The sequence below is a fragment of the Stegodyphus dumicola genome, chromosome X1 (genome assembly GCF_044657685.1).
Source record: "Stegodyphus dumicola isolate Sdum_Otavi_A_Nest chromosome X1, ASM4465768v1".
Taxonomy (NCBI): domain Eukaryota; kingdom Metazoa; phylum Arthropoda; class Arachnida; order Araneae; family Eresidae; genus Stegodyphus; species Stegodyphus dumicola.
The window spans coordinates 109444462-109466168 of record NC_140780.1 but is presented as its reverse complement, the minus strand read 5'-3'; the positions used below and the strand labels follow the sequence as shown (position 1 = coordinate 109466168).

At 33.6% G+C, this 21707-nt stretch overlaps 1 protein-coding gene across 1 annotated transcript in view; it reads right to left on the bottom strand.

Annotated features, from left to right (window-relative positions):
• Positions 1-321: 321 nt before the first annotated feature.
• Positions 322-21707, bottom strand: part of Gat (sodium- and chloride-dependent GABA transporter) — a 178358-nt gene continuing 156972 nt past the window's right edge. The window contains exons 9-13 of the mRNA XM_035370180.2: positions 11790-11921; positions 9375-9477; positions 5767-5867; positions 3629-3796; positions 322-2972 (exon numbers count right to left, since the gene is read on the bottom strand). Of these exons, the coding sequence (XP_035226071.1) occupies positions 2874-2972; positions 3629-3796; positions 5767-5867; positions 9375-9477; positions 11790-11921 (603 nt within the window). The 3' untranslated portion in view covers positions 322-2873. The remainder of the gene's footprint in view (positions 2973-3628; positions 3797-5766; positions 5868-9374; positions 9478-11789; positions 11922-21707) is intronic.

The window sequence follows — 21707 nt, the reverse complement described above, 5'->3', positions numbered from 1 at the left end:
TGATTCCTTGTCATGTTTAACAGACAATCATTATATCTTTCGATGACTTCTTCTTAAGAGTCTGAAAATTGTACCCAGAAAGTTTTAACTCTGTTTTCGTTTACTTTAGGTGCTTTAAAATGTATAAGTATTGTTTCTGAGACCAGTGGCTATGTTTTTAATATTAGACAGGTTTTCTCATGCTTTAAGATAAATACGTGGATGAGAAAAAGTGTTTTGAGCCAAACGCTGCTTTTTATCATTCATATGCGAGCTAAAATGTATAGTTTAGATTTTTAATGATTCAAGAAATTTCAAGTAAATAATCAACAAATGGACATCTCATTTTGATACAAGTTTATTTATGAGGCAATGTCAATACAGGAATAATTAATCTAAAAATAAAATAAAAACACATTTTACTTAAACGTTACAATGGGACTCGGTACCACATATGTCATTATGAAATACAACATTTAATGAAATGAAATATCATGTCCAGAAAACTCTCGTAAACAAAATTTTTAAAAAGTAATGGCTAAGCTTTTGAATCTCTGTTTCACTACTATGGATTTCTATGATGATTGAAAGCAGTGAAACACTGTAAAAAGAAACACTGATAAAAATTCCTGAGTTCATTTATTGAGTACAGTATGCGGTAAGATTTGAATATTTTTGATAGCTATCCATTAAGAAGTAGTAAAAAATATAATAGACGTTTCTAAGCAAATGTGTTCCAACCCTTCCTCCCCCCCCCCCGAAACAAAAGGAGAGGAAAAATTTCTTCCACTTAAAAAAGGCCGGGATTTAGGATCTTTTTAAGCTAAAAGAATCCCAATAGATAGAAAATATTAATGCAATTAACATTGGGCGTTTGTTTAACTCCCATTTCATCCATTCTTTTCCTCAACTTCTTTTACAATGAAAATAATTTTGACCACGAAATGTGTTTGAATAAAGACAACTTTTTCCTCGTCACTGTAGATTTATTGCAATCACTTTCCCAAACTATCATTCACATTCCGTTCACTGATGATGTGCACTAAAGCTGAATTATAAATACAATGAATATTTTGAATGCTGAAGATAAAGTTATTTTGAATGTACAAAGAGATTATTTATAAGTCATAAATAAAAATAGAAATATATGCTTGTATGGCACACTTAAATTAAAAAAAAAATATATATATATAATGTAAACTTTTAGCAGATAATCAAAGTTAGATTTAAAGATGCAAACTGGTAGTTTCTTAATATCACCAGTTTCTTCTTTCGAATGGTGCGGTGAAAAAGCAACTATTCACAGTATCCCATAAAAGAAAATATTCTATCTTTGTTCTTAGGCTAGACTTGAAAAGTAAATAGTTACTACAAAAATATTCATTAAAGATGTTCTTCCGTATTATAATGCCACATTGAATACATTAATGCAATGAAAAAAAAAATATGAAAATTGTACTGTTGCATTTTTGTTGACTAATTTTAATATTATTAATCAAAACTTTAATCAACGATAACCAAATAGCTGGCAGAAGATATTTTTAACAGCATATTCTATAAAATCAAGATTTTTTCCAAGTTCGACCAAATTAACCAAACTTATAACTGCTTCAATGGATAAACTGCATTTATTAAATATAATATTTTATATTATAATTATTTAAAAAAATTTTAAGTACCTAACAATCTCTCCTGCTTACACTTTTAAAAATCTGAAAATTACTCTTCAAAATTAGCTACAATTGCTTTATTCCTAACTAAGGCCGCGTATTCAAAATACATGCGGCACACTGCAACCTTAATAATGAAATTTGAGAAACACTCATAAGTCCAATTTTTTAAATATTGGTTTAGATTCTGAATGTTGTCCTCAAACTGTCTTAGATACGAATTTTCTTTCCGACGATTCCTTGTATCAACAAATTTTCTTTGTGTTGGTTCATTTTACACAGTACATACTACAGTAAAAAGTGTAAGCTGAATAAAAGGAAAACTTTTATTATATTTCTGAAATGCCGTAATTTCCTTTTATTTTTAAAGTCCTTCATGTTTGAATATATTTTTTATCTTATGTTTTTTTTCTTCAAACCTGTATAGATATATCGCACGAGAAAACAATATAATACAATCTTCATTTTTAGAAATAGATTTCTGCTTGGATGCAAATTTCATAGTAAAAAACTTGCCTTAATCGAAAAAAAAAATTCCCTTTCTTTTCGGGAATATTCATTTGCTGACAAATGAACTACACTAACTCAGAGTTTGTTTATCCAAGAATCCTGATAATGTATTACCAGTTCAGTCTAGGATAGCATTTTTATCTAGGGTAGCAAACACTTTTGGGCTCTATAGTTGAAAACATAGGATGAGAATAACCACTAGTTTCTAACAATGTAGCCACAGATGTCCACAGAAGCGTTTTGATGACATTTATTTACATTAATTTAAATTGGTAAATAAGTTTTTAATACTTTAAATTCTAACTACTCTTTACAATGTACTTTAAATGATCGAGTGCTGATTTTATGAAACAGGATTAACATTTAACTCTGTCTTTACGGTGAAACAGCCATCGGCGCTGTTCTAAAAGGAAGCAAAATTTTTATAATAAACATCGTTTGCAAATTTTCTTGATAAAAATGTTTCTAAAATGAACTGTACACGTGGTTAGCCAACACTTTTTTAATGTATTCCACTGCTCTGTTCAGCTAGCTTCATTAAAGAATAAAAATCCTCTTATGCAACCCTTCATTATTTGACATTTATTATTTGAGTGAGAGTTATTACATCTCGTACACTGTGGAAGATAGGTGTAATAGAGCATTGTGCCCAAGAGACGCTGAAACGCATGAATTGTTTATTTCCTTGCAACTACGGACTCTCGAAAACTGTTCTTAAACGGCAGTTACTGAACTCATACCATCTTCTCGTATTTTTCTTTGTCGAATCTCTTCCTGAATGTTTATATCTGGTCTGCAAAGCTTCTTCATTCTCTACAAAGAAAAATAAGTTTGATTAAGCATACATTTATGAATTATCATTACTTCTATAAATAATCTCTGCATTAGCTTACACTTTAATTCAGGAGAAAAGGTCATACTCTTACTTTTGTTTCGAAACAAGAATATTGCACTTTTGTTAATACAGGGTCCAAAAGAAAGTGCGTACGCACCCCTTTTAGTTGGGAATGATGGACCCAGACTACACTAGTTTCGGCTTACATCAAATCAAATGATTATAGCAGATCGAATGAAAGCTAAGATAAATGAAAAAGGTTACTTATGAAGCAGTACAACATCGTCTGTTACTATGGAATCGTCATCTAGAAACGCACTAATTTGTAATAACTATCTGCTACACATTACTAACTATAAATCTACTACAAAATGTTTTACTATGATGCAAACATTATTATAAACAAAATTTAAATTTCACTTATTCTAATAATGCCAGATGCTCATATTTTAGGTTAAGTCAAGCTTAATTATCTTTTATATTTGATGCAAAGCAGCTCAAAAGTATAGCGTTGGAAACGTTGGAAGAATTTATATTTTGTAACCTCACACCAGCTAATCTTGCTTAGAACATGATGTTACATGCACTAATTTTAAATTCAGGTTATGGTTATGGGATAAATAGTTTCACTTACCTCTTTAAATGTACCTGTAGTCGTAAAGTACTTATATAGAGCATAACTTGGTATGCAAAGCATAGATGATAAACCAAGCAGCCAGCCAATGAATTCACCCCATGCAGGATATTTATATCCGATATAAGAGAGAGGTTGGTATTGAACCATACTGAAGAGGAAAACTCCCTGAAAAAGAAATGAAATTAAGGAATGGAATGGAATCTAGCAATACATTTACTTTTGCAACCAACAGGTATCTTTTTCAGGCTATCAATGAAATACGTTGTTACCCTACATTATCATTTACATCAAACTGGCATCGTTTATTGTCCCTTAAATGCATGTAGTTGCTATTTGACAACATACTCATATTCAGTCATGTAAATCAAATCTAAACACAAATTTTTGCTTACTGCATTGTGCAACCAATTGGATACATACTGTTTACGTATATAGTTTTGAAAATTTCAGTGTGGTGGCACCACTAACGGTGTAACGGTCATTATTGTGTGAGTTAATGTGTGGAAATCTTTTGTGCTTACGAGTTTTTGATTGTGTGATTGTTTTTATTGTGATGTATTCAAAGTTTTAAAATTGCTTGAACAACTTTAAAGTTATGTGTTATTACATAAAATTGTTATTACGCATTTGCCTATCATTTTCTTGGTGTGTGTGTGTGTAAAAGTTGATAATATTTTTTTCAAAAATTGGAATAAAAACTTAGTTTAGAATTTTTTTTTTTTTTTTTATTGTATTTTATTTGATATCAATTCTAATGTATTTTTGACTTTAAAAATAAAAATTCATGCATTTAAGGGTTATTGAAATGATGGAGAAAGCCTTAAAAATTTACGCCTTTTGGATTTACAATAAAATCATATCATTTTTATGTGTGTTGGAGATATATGAAATAAAAATATGAATATGAATATAAAATCAACAAATTTAGCAATACAGGTAATGGTTCATAAAAAAAGTAATATAAACATATACATGCTATATTATTTCAAACATTGTATCAGAATAATTATTTCATTTTATATTTATCTATCAGAAAATTAAGATTTTTACTAGATAATCCTTTATTAGTAGATAATTGCAATGCTAAGAACTAAATACACACCAAAAATGGCATCATTAAATGGAATTTGGTGAAAAATAGGCAAAAGATTATACTTTATAACTTTATAACTGAAGATTTTAGACATTTTAAGTGCGATAAAAATTAGAAAAATAAAATGATTACAAATCATAGGTGAAAAAAGCGTTTAAGTGAAAAAAGAAATATTACTTTAGAACAGCGTTCTTAAATTGCGGGTCGCGACCCAAAATTGGGTAGCAATGTGAAATGTTGGGGTCGCGAAAATGTCATTCAGATTAATGAAGTTAAAGAAATTTCGTTAATAAGACTTTTAAAGAAATTACATTACTTGACATTAATGAGAATAATCACATGCCGTATTAAGCTTAAAAGGAATTTGCTGAGCTATCCAGTGACTTCAGTTTCCACAAATACCTTGCACTGAATTTTGGGATTGGAGTTAGAACTGAATTTCTCACAATTTCTGAAATGTCATTAAATTTTATTCCGCCGTTCAGCACTACATACTTATGTGAGCTTATTAAATTGTTCAACTCTGAAACATTTTGAAGATGCTTTACATCCAGCAATGTCAAATATTTCACCAAGATTTAATTAGTTATGCAACAAAAAGCAAACACATCACAAACTATCTCATGAAAACGTGATTTTTTTAAAATTTAAAACAAATTCTAACAATGCTTTATTTCATATGCATAAAGTTTACCAAAGAAATAAATTATTTATGGGAAAATATTTATTTTTATATATTTAGTCCATATTTAATATCTAGGCTCGCAAAAAATTCTCCATGGTAAAAAAGGGTTAATCAATGAAAAAGTTTAAGAAGCACTATTTTAGAATATATCACTTAATTTATTTCTCTATATTCGATTTACACAAAATGGAATTCCTCAGCCTATCCAGAAATCAAAGTTAATTAAAAATTTGCGATATGAACAGGAAATAAAATTTCAGAAAAATATTTGCCAAAAATTTCTAATTACGTCCCTGAAATCGATATCATCATACTATATAAACAAATTCTGTTTATCCAAACAGCAAATCTTCTTACCCCACATACACAAGGCGTGAAAAATACCCAGCACAGTTTCCACCAGAAGCAAGGGTAGTATCCTAGCATGTCACGAAGATTGTCGTAATATCGATTGACTCCTGAAAGATTGAATGATAATAGATCTGTAATTATATTCCTTCTCAAAAATCCTTAAACAATGATAATGTTTCATAAAACCTAGGAGCAAAAATTATAAAAACTGAGAAATACAGATATAACAAGATATATGTTTCTCTTTTTGAAAAAACAGACCTCAGATGATATACTATGGTCACATTGTTCAATCCATTTTTCAAAGCATGTGGTGGAGGCATTTTGTATAAATTGTTTCAGTGAATCTTCTACAGATACAGAAGAAATAATATCACCCCTTGGATTGGACTTTCTTTCACGGAGCTTCTCCAAACGAAACAACTAACGTAATGTAAGAAAGAAAAGTAGAAAATACATGCAGCGAATTGTCTGGACTTAAAGCAGGCTGTGGCATGGTTTTAATTCTGCATTTTGCAAGTAAACGTCGAGTGGAATCAGTGATAAAAGGACGGACGTTATAGTTTCGAAGCATCGCCATTCCTACAAATTCACATCACTTTCTGGATATGTATTATCGCAGACTTTAGAATAACTTTAGAATGCTTAGAATATGTACCACCTTAAAATATGTCGTTCTACCATAGACTATGTACAATTGACAACTGATCGCGACTTTATAATAAGGAAAATATCATCGTTATCTTTTCGACTGATTTGGTCTGAAAACGTCCTATCATTTTTCTGCATTATATTTTTTCTGCATATATATAGTTTATTTGCTTATATAGCATGAAATGTTTGACTTGGGATGGTAGGAGTTTTGATGTACATGACCAGTAAAATGTTAATAATATAGCACATATGTACACGTACCGAGCAACGCATTTCAAGCTTATTAATAATCATAAATATTGTACATTATTTCTAGTATCATTTATTTTTTTACTTTGTATTTCAGCTGGTTTCATACTTTGTTCTTGTAGTTAATTGAAAACAAATCCTACTTACTCACATGTAATATTCCTAAATTTATGTGCTGTATCAACTAGTCTTTATCATTTATCCGTTTAATAATATGCTTTATTTATTTGCTTGAAACAATGATAATGTATTTATTGTTTCAGTTAGACTTTTCTATTCATCTGCATAACAATAAGTACTGTTTATTTGGTTGTACAGTATATTGCATGTAAAATAACAACATAAATCTTACTCTTTCTCCCTCTATATGTTTTCTCTTTTGAGTCTTTTCTGTTTTGTTTTGTTATGTTTTCTCTCTATTCTTATTTTCATTTCTTTTTTGCTACTTTTTAATCTTTTTTTATCATATTATATTCCCTCTTCTCTTAAACGTTAAATGCGAAATACGCTACGCACACACAGCAACATAAAAATCACTGTGAATAATGTAACATTCTAACGAAGCACGAACTTCTGCACCATGTAATATTTTGTGTAACATAACGATAGATAATATGTAATGCTTGAAGTTCAGAAAATGCATGCTTGCTGATCGCTTTTTTTTTCCGTCGGAATGACTTTAATCCGTCAGGTCTTCCAGCTTTAGATGGGATGTCATCTTGATGATGAGAAGTAACGAGAAGTAGAGTAGCCTATTTGCAGATGAGCGAAGCGAATCAGCGTATATTCAGATATTTATTGCGGACTTCGATTAAGTTCCCATTTTTCATTGCCGGTTACTATTTTCTTTAGAAAATTAATATTCTTTTTATTTATTTGTTTTTACCCGTGATACTAATGAAATCTAATTGATATTTATTTTCTCGTCAACTAATGAGGGGAACACAGCTGGAACACATGTGGTGAAGCAGTGAAATACTATGTGAAAGAGATATGGATGTCTTGTTGTTGTTGTTGTTGCTAATCCTCAAGTCCAGGTTCTGCTAGACGAGGTCCACGAGTTTATTCACCTTCAAAAAGTCATAGACTAGCATAGGAAAATTTGACCAGGTCGTCGCAGGACAAACCCAGACACCTAAGAATATGTGCCGGAGAAGCCTGCTCATTGTTACATTTCGCACCCACTATGAATTGTCACCCTTCTTTGCCAGGGCGTCTGCCTTTTTATTTATCCAAATGTGCACATGTGAGAGAATCCACTGAATGTGTACATCACAAGAGGACGAGACTTGTTTTAATTATTGAGAAATTGAAGTTCCAATTTTGTCAACAACGTTACACCAGTTTGACAAAAAGTGGATGATGTCTTAGAAATATTAATCGACTTTTTTTATATCTTCATACGATATTCCCCAATATTCTTATAAAAGTGCCCAGAAAATGCTGTTTTTTCAACAACGTTACACCAGTTTGACAAAAGGTGGATGATGTCTTAGAAATATTAATCGACTTTTCTATATCTTCATATCATATTCCCCAATATTCTGATAAAAGTGCCTGGAAAATGGACATTTCGCAAATGTAATCTCCACTGCTTTTTGCAACACTTTCAAGTTGGTCAGGCCCAGGATTTGTTTTTAATTCCCGGTATTTTAAAAATAAAAGCGGATTACGAAAAATGATTTCCTCTGTAATATTATTTCATTATATTAACTGTTTCTGAAGTATTTTGCTCCAGAATACAACTGTACGATATACTACTGTATTTCAGAATGCTTCTTAATTTTTAACTTTGAATACCTCAACCGCATTGCAGCATGTAAATGCTAACGCCTTCCCCTTTCTAATATTTTTTATATTATATTGTTTTATGAAAATTTTACTAATACGTCTTTATAAAAGAGGTTAATTGAACAATATCATAGCAGCATAATTAGCAATATAAGTTTAATATTACAAAATGCTATATGTAATATTAAGCTTTACTAAATTCCAGATTTCGAGTTATTAAGTTTCTTTGTTGCTTTGAAGAGAAAGATTTATTAATTAATACCAAAAATATTACTTATTTTTAGTTATGCTCACAAATCATTACGCGAAAAATTCACTTAAAATTTCAGTCAAAAAACGCTTGCCTGTAATGTAATCATCATGCGCCACTCTACTAGGATGTTTTATAGCACGGCATTTTATAACTGCGATATTTCATTTTTTTGTAACTTCTTTTCTGCTACGATGTTTTGTCCTACGATGCTTCCCCTTTGCGTTGTTTTGTTTTTGCAGCAATGCTTTCGGCGAATACATTACTGATTAAGTCTGTGGTTCCGACTAATGTCAAATCTACAACTTTAGCTGGAATGGCTTAGAATCCTGATTAACTTGGGATTATATCGGCCACTATCAGTAAAAAGTTCTGTAAGATTTTTATATAATCTATCAGAAAAAAGCTGTACCTGTAAGTTGCTTAGACCTTTACAAGGCAATTATCATATTTTCTCAATAAAGTTTTGAAATATGGAAATACGAGTAGAAATAAATGCTTCGAATTAATCAAGGAAACATAGTAGGTTAATTTAAGCAATTAATTTTATTTGAAATACCTTATTATTTAACTTCATGGAAGGAGAACATACCATAATGAAGACATCATTAACATTAAAAATTCTTAAAACCAGAAATGATTTTTTATAAATGCTGCTCTGTGTACTTACCATAAGACCATGAGATGGAAACAACTTCAAAGAATATTAAGAATAATAGGGAAATCCCGCTAGCCGCGTAGTAATCAAATAACTGAAACACGTACATTCCACCCTACGAAAAAAAAAAGAATTTTGAGAGAAGTATGCGTAAAGATGATAATAGATTACTATTAATACGATTACTATTAATACAGATACTTCAAGATCATAAAATGTTGGTTCAGTTAAGGATTGCTCCACAGGTCCGAAGTTTGGTTTAAATATAAGAAAGAATGAAATACTAGGCTAATATTTTGAATGTTCAGATAAAATGTGTAACGAAGAAATTGCGTTGCAGAAATTTAACACTCAACAATTTTTTAAATCAAAGAGCTTCTACTTTTCTTTCAGTTTAGTACGAATATATGATATTTTCGAGCATGTGTGGTGTTTATAAAATCCGCTCCTCTTAAAATATAATAAATTCAACGTAAGAAAAACATAGATATTGAAACATTCAAAAGAGTACCATTTACAAGAAAACATATTTAAATATGTTTACATCAAGCCGTATCCTACTTCTTATACATCAACCATTTTTTTGGGAGATCTTCGTACAGTATTATCTTCTGAGTGTTTCAGTTTCATCAGAGTGAATGCATACAATAAACATGGCTATTAATACAATACTCACATTCATTTCTTTCTTTCACAAAGTGTAGTATGTTTCAAAAGCATGAAGAAGCATGCATATGATGCATAAGTTTAAGCTGGAATTTTACAAAAACGCAATGACGCAATTTTAGTTAAGGAGATAATAGTCTAAGGTGACATTGTACTTTTAATGGCCTCTTATTTTTTCATTTGTGGTGATACAGCATGGTACGTTATGGTATAAGAACGAAATGTGTTTGACCCTTTCAATGGTGAAACAAACTTATTTTGAATTTTTTAACAAGCTTATTTTTAATAGTGAAACAATGGTATTATTGTTGATGAGTTTAACAATCTTCAACCCAAGAGAACTAACAATACTTATGCTGTAGCCAAATTATTAGAAGAACAACAGTGAAACGTGATTAGCACATGATAAATACTGCAGTAGTTCTTTTCTTGAAAGTCCTTAACTTTGAATGCTTACCCTTGGAATCGGCTACGGCTCGTCAGTGTCCCGAGCGGAACAATCGCTGAATACTTATAGTTCCGATCTGAACTCAGCTCCAGGTGAACGGGCTGACCTGAATGGGTGTTTTCATGGTTTTCCTCATGTATAACGTGTATATGAGTAATTTTCCTTTAGCAAGTCCTCCGTAAAGGAATCTATCCTGATAGGCAGATAGCTCAAGTGTACTTTGCCGTAATCAACTAAACCGAAAACTGGAACCGGATACCAGGAAAGCTCGATTGTATGTGGTTTACTCTGGAAAAATAGCAGCCATTTCAGTTTCAGCTTATGCTATAGTGAAATGAAGATGACCCCCACCAAAAGAAACGGTTCCAGTTCCCAGTAAAGGCTTCTCAGGAAGCCAATATGAATAGCATGCTCTTATGAAGGACTGTATTTATTGACAATTTTTTTTCCATTTTGAATGGTGAAATTAACAAACAGTACAGATACCGGTGGGTGATTTAAATCTGTTATTGATGCATCCTGTCAAAAATGTTGCTGATGCCAAAACCATTATGCAGTGCTTCTTTCACCCCTCAAAGAAGTGAGCTCAGATAATTCCTGAACCAATGTTATGGTGAAAAAGTTGGAAGGAAGAAGTAATAGGCCATTAGAAGTTCATTTACGCCAACATTATAAGATTTCGGTAATTCAATAAGTAGATGTGTAAAGAAAACTGACCACAGCTTTAACTCTTTGAAAACATATATGAGCTTAAATTTACATATCACATGCATTTTTCCAATTTAAAAATCTCGAACAAGATTCAGAACGATTGAACAAGATTCGGATGATTATAGAGATCAGATTCAGATTATTATTGAACAAGATTTGTAGTAATTATTACGAACAAACATGGTTGCAGAAATGGCTTTCCGAAGAGGGTTTACTTTTTCAAAATGCTGCACTCTAAATGCAATTGCTTTATTTTCTTTGTTGATTCGCCTTTCGTTTTCGTTTAATAAAGAGCGCTATCGTCTAATCCATATTACTTCGGAGTTTCGCTTCGTATAATTTCCATCCAACAAGACGTGAATTAACATGTAGTAGGAGGACTGCCTATCTTTAATTTGACTTGTAGATAATGAAAAATCATGAAGCCTAAAAGAGGTCCATGCAAAAAGCATCTGAATTCCTTGGTCTGAAATAATAAAACTAGAAAATTTATGCATCAAAAATCATTTAGAAATACTTTGAGAACCCAGGATTTGTAGTTAAGGTATTTAACTCCATCTGTAGAATTATTCAAAAGTTAAGCTTTGTATAACGTCTCATACTTGCGTGACGAAACAAAGGCCCATAATATAAGACACGACGCACACTCCCGCAATGAAGAGCTCTTTGTGAGGTCTAAGCTGCCGCGGCCATTCGTCAACAACTGCAGTGATGAAACCTTCCATCGTACAGAACTGCAAAAGAGAAATAAAGAGATTTAGGATCGAAAAATCGCAATGAAATTCTTATTGTTCCACAATTGAAGAGTTAAATACTAAAATTCTCAATATTGTTGCCTATTTATATAGGAAAGTTGTTATTTATATTCTCCTTTTGATAAACAAATTAATACTTCCACTAAGTGGATGATATAAGTTTTATTTTAACATGTTATTGGCAAACGATCGAATATAATAGAAGATCAAATAGAAGACTATTTAGGGCATTTCAGAGAAGACAAGAGGCACTCTGATGCATTCAAAGTAGTTTCCTGCAACATTAATGCACTCACGCAGGCGAATTTTCCAACGATTAATGTTCAAACGATCGATTTCGTGGAATCGATAAAAATGGGCTTATATGGCTTCATCAGTCTCATGTTCGGAATGAAAGCGATGGTCATATAATATTTCGTTTTAGATTAAAAAATAGTTAAAAATCACATATAGCAAAATCAGGAGAATAGGATGGATGTTTTATCTTTTTGATGTCCGTGTTATCATAGTGAAGCACGAGTACCCTAATATTCACTTCTCGAAGAATTTCTGGAAGACAGTAGTGTACCAATTAGCTATAACTGCCTTTTGTCCGTCTAACTTGATGGTTTTAACGAGTCTTGCACATCTGAAGAAAATAGCGTGCATGACTGCTCATTGTTTTTCACAACTGCTGCTTGGTCTTCAAAATCCTATACAATTCATCAGCAGTTAACAACTTTAACGTGGTGTCTGCAATCATTAAATAATTTTAGGGTTTATTGGTTATTTCTGGAAAGCTCCGATTTTTTTGTTTGTTTTTGTTTGTGTGTGTGTGTGTGTGTGTGCTCTGTTAACCTCATGACAAATTCATTTTTTCATGTGCATCTCATCACGAATAATTTTAAATATATCGGCTGATCCAAAGTTTTCGATCTGTATGAAATTCTATAAAACATTTCAACATAGTGGCATGACCTAGAGCTTCATTTCCATGTGCTAATTTTAGCTGTCAAAGAAATTCTTTTCAATCTAGCCCCACTTAGAAATCATAGAAAATGTTAGCGTGATAACGTTCTAGCGTCAGTTCCATTTTCCTTCTTTCAAAAGTTATTCTACGATAGATGAATAGCAGTTATTATCACAAATTATTGTAGCTTATATTGTCTCCTCCTGTCTCTAAAATTTCAGAGTTACCTATATACCGCAAATGTAAATAAGCAGTACAGTAGTATGTTGACTTGATTTACTTACGCAAACAAAGACTATTTGCGGAAGTGGGTGAAGCAGATTAGACCTTTGACACATCATTGTTTATACAACCATATTAATTCTTTGAGGCAGTATTTTATTTTTTATATTACGTATGAACTGAATGTTTTAAGATATCAATCTGTTCCAGTGATTTTTCTGAAATTTCAGAAAATGTGATCACTTTGCTTCGAGCTAAAGAACCGCTTTTCATGCAAAATTAAAATTTAAAGAGGGGAAATATATTCAGTAGTTTAAGGATTAAATTGACGCCATTTTGAAGAAAGGCTTTGGAAGAAAGAAGAAAAAGGAAAAAGAGTTTTCTTCTTTTCACATTTATTTTTTGGAACACAGTTTTTATAAAAACTCATGTATCTCATTGCAACTTGAACCCAAAAACTTTGAGTGTCCCAAATTTAATAATATAAAATTCATTATTAAAAAAAAGACAGATTTATCATCGTTTTTCAAACTAATATCAGAAACCAAGTCGAAAAGATATTGTAAACTGTAAAGCTAACAAAGAACTGCCACATAAACTGTAAGGATCCTAAGTTTTACTAACGTTTATTTTATTTTAATCTTCACTATCACTTCTTATTTTCTACTTCCGGCCAGAATTAAAAGCTTTAACTTATTTATGCAAATTTGTCTTGCGAACGCCAAGTACTTAAGTTGTGGCTTTTTGCCAAGCAAGAGAGAGGAAGGAGCTATTAGAAGCAGGCCGCTTGCCATAGTAGTTTTACTCGGTTGCTGGTTGCCTTCAAGGCCAGAGGTTTAATCCTCGTGATAATTTTAAACGTATCGTAGTTTTAGCAGCTCTCTGTACTACATACGGCTTTTTGTTAATTCACGGCCAATCTTGGAGTTAGGCACTTGTTTATTAATCCAAAGTTAGTTTAGTTAGATTTTTAGTTAATATTTTTTATATTTTTACGTTCAGACCACAAGTGGTTGGTCTCTGTATTCCGAAGTTCCGGAAATCATTGTAAAGAGAGAAAAATAAAGGGTTTCGTATACCCTTCCTGTGTGTATTGTCTACTTCCCAAATTTATTGAATATAGCTTTAGTAAGCTCCCTGTTCCGAGTCAGGACAGTTAATGTTTCCAAAGCAAGTAAGGAGGAACACAGAACCTGATAATGGCGCCCGACGAAGAAGAATAAACATGGCCGAGTTTCAAGAAGAACCTGTGCTGCCTGCAGAAGCGGCTCTGAATCCAGAAATGCCAGCTGCCGCCCTGGAAGGATTTGGTTACATCGTCCAAACCTTGCGCGCATCGATGAAACCAGAATCAACATTTAATGGAAACTCACCGGTAACCAGTTTTTTGGAAAAATTGAATGACCACTTCATGCTGTATCCAATACATGAGTTCCAGAAAGTCACCTTAGCTACCAGCGCTTTGAGGGGCCAAGCGCTTAATTGGTTCAAATGTATAGGCAGAAGACTCTTGGGTCAAGCGGGAAGTCCCACCTATACTTACGAAAATTTTAAGACTGCCTTAGTAAAAGCCTTCCCTGTCGTAAGAGATCGTGCAAGATTAGAAACGGAACTCTTCAGCATATACCAGAAACGAATTGAAAATCTCTCAAGCTTTATTTTAAGAAAAATTCACGTCTTCAAACTCTTGTATGGAAACCGTCCGGATCCTGAGATAATTCAAGTGATTTTGCCGAGGTTACTTCCCCAAGTACAAGACTTTATTGAATTAAGGAATCCGACTACACTGGAAAAGTTATTTAAGCTAGCAATCCAGTTTGAAAGTAGAAGAACGGCGGACATTGAAAGAAGACACAAGTATGAGCAACGAAGCCAATTTGGTGCGCCAAGACCACAGGAAAGTCAAGAACACGGCTACGGAAGCAAAGTGAATCAGTGGGCAAGGAAACCCGAGTATCCAAAAACAACCGGCGAACGTGGACAGTTCAATAGTAAGCCAGAAAAAAAGTCTGAAGGCCAGCGGAAAAAGAAGGAAGGCACGGAAAGGAAGAAACAAGATTTAAACTAAAACGGATTTCTGCTGACGGGACGGTGCGGAAATCCGAAGGCCAAGAAAAACCCTCTTCCTTCAAGTTAAATACAGTGATGGTGAAAAATTTGACTCTTCCAAAGATTGAAGTGTTGGTGAATAACATCCCAGCCACCGCACTCCTGGATACAGGCGCGCAGTGTTCCTGTGTGGCAGAAAACGTTTTTAGGAAGTATTTCAGTAAATACCGCATATATAATTCGGATAATACGACAGTGTTAGCTGCGCAGGGAGAAAGATGCAAGTGCATAGGTAAATTACCGTTATACATTCGTATCAAGGACGAGCAAGTAAAGATTATGTTTTTTATCGTAAAGAATTTGCAAGCACATGTCATTTTAGGGATAGATTTTCTTTCAGAGGCAGAAGCAACGCTGGATTCTAACGAAGCGTCCCTTAAGCGGACGATGAAACCAGTTCGAGAAGAAAAAACAGAACCACCGACGTTACACCTCGACCACCTGCCTAAGGAAGAGCAACAAAAAATTCGCCAAGTGGTAAGTGAATTTGCTTCGTTATTTAGTGATATTCCCGGATTTACTCAAGTTACTAACCATAGTATCGACACCGGAGATTCACTGCCAGTTCGCCACAAACCATACCGATATGATAAGAATAAAGAAAAAATTATAGAGTAGCACATTCGAGATATGTTACGTAAAAAGATCATAACGCCCATCTCAAGTAGTTATGCTAGCCCGGTTGTGTTATGTAAGAAAAATAATGACTATCCGGTAACACATCCGAAAAGGTGGCGTTTTGCAATTGACTATCGTAAATTAAACTCCATGACTAAATATCCGGTATATCCGTTACCTATTATTGAAGAAATTCTAAGGAACATAACTTCTACCAAATATATGACTACCTTAGACTTAACGACTGGTTATTTTCAAATAGGGGTTAGACCGGAAGATGTGCTGAAGACTGCTTTTATAACCAAGTCTGGAACTTATGCCTTCCTGCGTATGCCGTTTGGCCTTTCAGGGGCACCGGCAACATTTCCGCGATGTATGGACATTGTGCAAAGGCCTGTTCTTGGAAAGTCCACATTTATCTATGTAGACGATATCATTAATACTAGTGATAATCTGGACCAACATGTACAGGATTTAAGACAGGTTTTTTCATTATTAAATGAGGGCGGTCTAAAAGTTAATGTCGAAAAGTGCAAATTTGCAGCCCCTGAATTAAAATACTTAGGTTACAAAATATCTCAGAAAGGAATCGAGACAGACGAATCAAAAATAATCGCTGTACAAAAGTATCCGACTCCAAACACGGCGAAGAAGCTCTCTTCTTTTCTAGGACTTTGTTCATATTATAGGTCCTTTATAAAAGATTTTGCAGCTATTGCTGAACCATTGTTAAAATTAAAAAGGAAAAAGGCAAGATTCTCGTGGACGGCCGAAGCCAATAGTGCTTTCGAAAAATTAAAGCAAGCATTAACGCAAGCCCCTGTTTTGAAATTTCCTGAAAATGATGAGAATTTAGAAATTTCAGCGGATGCTTCGGATTATGCGGTAGGAGCGGTACTTTCGCAAAATCAGCAGCTCGTGGCATTTTTTAGTCGAACTTTAAATCAAACACAAAGAAATTATTCCGCGACTGAGAGAGAGGCACTTTCAGTTCTGTTAGCAGTGCAAAAGTTCCGAGTCTATTTTGGAAGGGCGCCAATAACAGTGTATTTGACAGTGTATAACAGTGTATGTGCCAATAACAGTTAACTGATCATGCGGCGGTAACTAGATTGTACTCATTGAAAAACTTATCCTCAAGGTTAATACGATGGGCACTCAAGTTACAAGAGTATAATCTGGTAATCAAGCACACCCCCGGAAAGGAATATATCGTAGCAGATGCCCTATCCAGAATAAAAATAGATGAAGAAGGTAATACTGTAAAGATGGCAATGCTCACAGCATGTACGATACATTCCCGAGAAACTGTAATAACCGAACTGGGTAAGGATCCTGAATTTAAAAACATTTATGAGTATTTAAAGGATCCTGAAAATTTTAGCCACCAAGACATTGTGGCGATAAGAAATAGGGCGGCCCATTACGAACTAATAGATGGTCTATTATTTTATACAAAAACTACGAATTCCAACAACGAATTTCGACATGTTATCCCAGCTAGTCTTAGATTAAATATACTGCAGGAGTTACACGACTGCCCATTAGCTTCTCATGCTGGTATTCGAAAAACCAAAGCGTACGCGAAGCAGTTTATTTTCCTGAACTGCAAAAGTTAACAAGGGCGTATGTCCAGTCCTGCCCAACATGTCAAGCAGTTAATTATATTAATTTCCGCCCGGCCGGGTTTCTAAATAGTATTAAATCCGAATTTCCAAATGAAATAATTGGCATAGATTTATTGGACCCTTTCCCAAAAAGTCAGTTAAATAAAAGTCGCTATCTCCTTGTTATGGTTGATCATTTTAGTAAATGGACCGAAATTGTTCCCTTAAAACGAGCCTCCGCGAAATTAGTTACTGATTCTATTTTAAATAAATATATTTTAAAATACGGGGCGCCCCTAAAAGTTATATCAGATAATAGTCCTCAATTTGTAAGTAATATATTTGAAGACATGTGCCAAAAACTGGGCATACGTCATTTAAAAATGATCCCGTATCGGCCGCAATGAAATATAGCGGAACGGGTCAATAGAAATATAGTGAAAATTATCCTAGTTATGTTAAAAATTTTCATAAAAGCTGGGATAACTATGTCAATGAATTAGCTTTCGCCGTTAGGACCGCAAAACATGATACAACGCGCAAAACTCCTGCTGAGTTATTTTTAGGCAGAAAGATTATAACGGCGTTAGATAAATTATTTTATGTTCAACAAAGAGCCCCAGAATTTAAAATGGGCGATATAGAAAAATTAATTAAAGAAGCAAAAAAGAACACTGAAGTATCACAGAGAAAACAGAAACTTTATTATGATATGAAACGACGGGGGGTAACTTATAAATTAGGAGATGAATTGTTAAAAATGAAGCATTCACTTTCTTCAGCACCAGAAGATAAAACTGCCAAATTTTATCCACGATTTGAAGGACCATATGTCATAGAAAAAATAACTCAGGCTGTAGTGGTGTTAAAAGCCAGGAATGGTGAAACATACTCCGCAAACATTGACCAGATAAAACCATTCTATAATCGTAATAAAATGCCAATATTTAAAGATCTTTTGCAGGATCCGGCACTGCAGGCACAAGCTCCAGAGGTGGAACAACGACAATCACAAGGGCAGGCCATTAGGAGGCAGGAGCAATTGGAAAGAAAGTTTCCCCGTTGAAAAATTGAAGGTAGCAAGAAAAAGAAGCCGTTCAACCGACCAAAAAAGAGAGGGCACGACCACCCCCAGAATGAAGAAGGGAGAAGTAAGACGAATGAAAAGAGAGCCAGGAGAAATGACGGCAACTATAACCCGGCTCCCAAACGGAAGATCTACCAATCGGATAGGAGTCTACGCAGCAAATGTCGACGAAATGATGAAGGAACACCAGCTGCGGAGGCAAAGAAACAAGGAAAATTTGAACAGCCAGCAACGAGATCCAAGCAGGAACGAGAGAGAACTGTCCCGGCTCCGCCAAGACCAGCTGCCATCAAACGGCCGAGACCAGAGGCAGAGGCTAAAAAGAAGGTCTTCAAGGGTGACCGAACTGGAAGGAAAAGAAAGCTCTTGGAGGAAGGAACTGAAGGGCGAACCCGCACAAGAAGATGAACCAAACCGTAGTCTTCGCTACCCTTCCAGGACTGGGCAGAAAAAAGGATGTCGGAATATCACAAAGAGAAGTAAAACTTTATGTTACTTTGAAACCTTAAGTTAATTTTTCATTCTTACTGCAAGTGGTAGAATTCAAGAAGTTTTACCTCACGTGAGGCCTACCTTTATCGCCAAAAAGGCGAGAAATGAGTTGTTACCTATTTTGATATTGTTTTTCAATTACTCGCGAGTAAAACTAAAATTAATGTATAATAGGAATGTGTAAATACTTGAATATTGTAAAAGCATTGATAATCTTTAAGAAAGGTACCTTAAGAAAATTGTAAAAATTATTGTATAAAATTTTATTTAAAAGATTCTGGCAAGAAAGAAGTTTTAGTTTGAAAGACTTTTGAAATGTAGTATTTCAATGTAGAAGAATTGGCACTTGCTTGGAAAAGAATAGAAGTTAACAATGTACTACTAATGTATGTTTTAAAATGCGTAAAATTAACGGCATGTAAATATGTCCTTATATACAATGTGAACTGTTATTTTAAAAGTTAAGAAATACTGTGATATGTTAAAAGTGAAAGTAATGCCAAAAACGTTTTACTTATTCGTGTGACTGTAAAAAGAGCAAATTATTGTGAATATGTGTTAAAGGTTGAATGAATGTAGTTAGGCTCTCTGACGCTACACTTCAGAGTTAGCCACTTTTCAGAATAGTACCTCAGGGTTTAGAGATGAATATAAGGTGTGTTCTGAGGTCTTGTTATGTTGAATTTTAACACGTTAGTGTTTTGATTGCAGGCGGTAGTGTTGAACACTTGTACATAGACACGTTCGTGTTTGGTGTTTTCCTTTACAACACATGCCAGAGAGCACGGGGAGATAATTAAATAACGTCATGAATGAAATAAGAATGTTAAAACAGAAATATAAGTATTCATGTTACTTGCCATTTAATTGTGTAACATTTCATTAAACTAGTTTTCCTTCCAGAGATCTGGAAGGAACCAGATTTCAACTAAGAACTCCTGTTTAGATGCAGTACAGATGAAAAATCTTGTCCAAGGAGTTGATAATGTAAAAACGACTTTTTTTTTTTAATTTCTAGTTTCTAGTGAGAAATGTTTGTAAAAGATTGGCCTCGCGTTAGATTCTAGAGCTAAAAGTTTTCAACAAGGTCGTTTTAGACCTCAGTTTCAAACTAATTAACTCTGGCAGGAAGTATGTAAGGATCCTAAGTTTTACTAACGTTTATTTTATTTTAAATCTTTACTATCACTTCTTATTTTCTACTTCCGGCCAGAATTAAAAGCTTTAACTTATTTATGCAAATTTGTCTTGCGAACGCCAAGTACTTAAGTTGTGGCTTTTTGCCAAGCAAGAGAGAGGAAGGAGCTATTAGAAGCAGGCCGCTTGCCATAGTAGTTTTACTCGGTTGCTGGTTGCCTTCAAGGCCAGAGGTTTAATCCTCGGGATAATTTTAAACGTATCGTAGTTTTAGCAGCTCTCTGTACTACATACGGCTTTTTGTTAATTCACGGCCAATCTTGGAGTTAGGCACTTGTTTATTAATCCAAAGTTAGTTTAGTTAGATTTTTAGTTAATATATTTTATATTCTTACGTTCAGACCACAAGTGGTTGGTCTCTGTATTCCGAAGTTCCGGAAATCATTGTAAAGAGAGAAAAATAAAGGATTTCGTATACCCTTCCTGTGTGTATTGTCTACTTCCCAAATTTATTGAACATAGCTTTAGTAAGCTCCCTGTTCCGAGTCAGGACAGTTAATGTTTCCAAAGCAAGTAAGGAGGAACACAGAACCTGATAAATCAAAAATATCAAATCTGATATAAAAACAAACAACTAGCAGCAGGAACGGAGGATGTGGTTGGCCAAACCAAAAATTTTATCTTCAAGTAACTTTCCTTCATTGCGACTAACATAATTATTTTTGCATACTTTCATTTGCTCGTTATTTATTGCGATCTTACGATTGTGCACTAATTCTTTTAGAAAATGTTGATCTTAGACTTTTCTATTAAAAAACAGTGTGTTATAAATCATATAGGCTCTCTACAGTTGGCGTATTAGCCTGGTGAACTTGAATTTCTCGTACTTCGCCTTTTTCTTTATTATTAGAGGTTGACTATAATTATCTCTGTTTACGCAGCGAGATACGATCATTATATGGAATATTTATAACAAATACCAAACTTGAAATTTATATTAATTAAAGCACCTGTGACATGAAAATATTGCCAATGAATTCATAACTTGCTGATTAGTGAAGTAAAAAAAATAGCTGATGATGTTCACAACTTTTATTACTGGCGGGGTGGAATCTGCGTTATCTATGTTAAAAAAAAATGACCCTGGAATAAATCTGGATAATTACACTATAGAATCTGGCAATACATTGAATGAAAGTGACACCTGACTGGCAGAATTCAGTTGTGAAAGATGAAGCTAAAACAGCTAGCAGAAGTTTGAAATTTTTAAATCATAAGATTGATTTGTTTGTATATTGTGAGGTTTATCTATCTATTTTCACGTAATAGTTCATTTTAAGTCAAAAGACTTTCCTATTACTCTATTTTCACCCACGCTTTTTATACCAGAATGTGCATAAGAAAGCAAGAGTGTATTCAGATTAAGGTAGAAAGAAGTGCTATTTAAGCAAGAGCTTCGGAAGTTAATTTTAAAGCGTATCTGCCTTATTCCAGGCCATGTTGTGCTGTGATTATTAGCGACTTGCTTTAGCGACCTTGAGTGT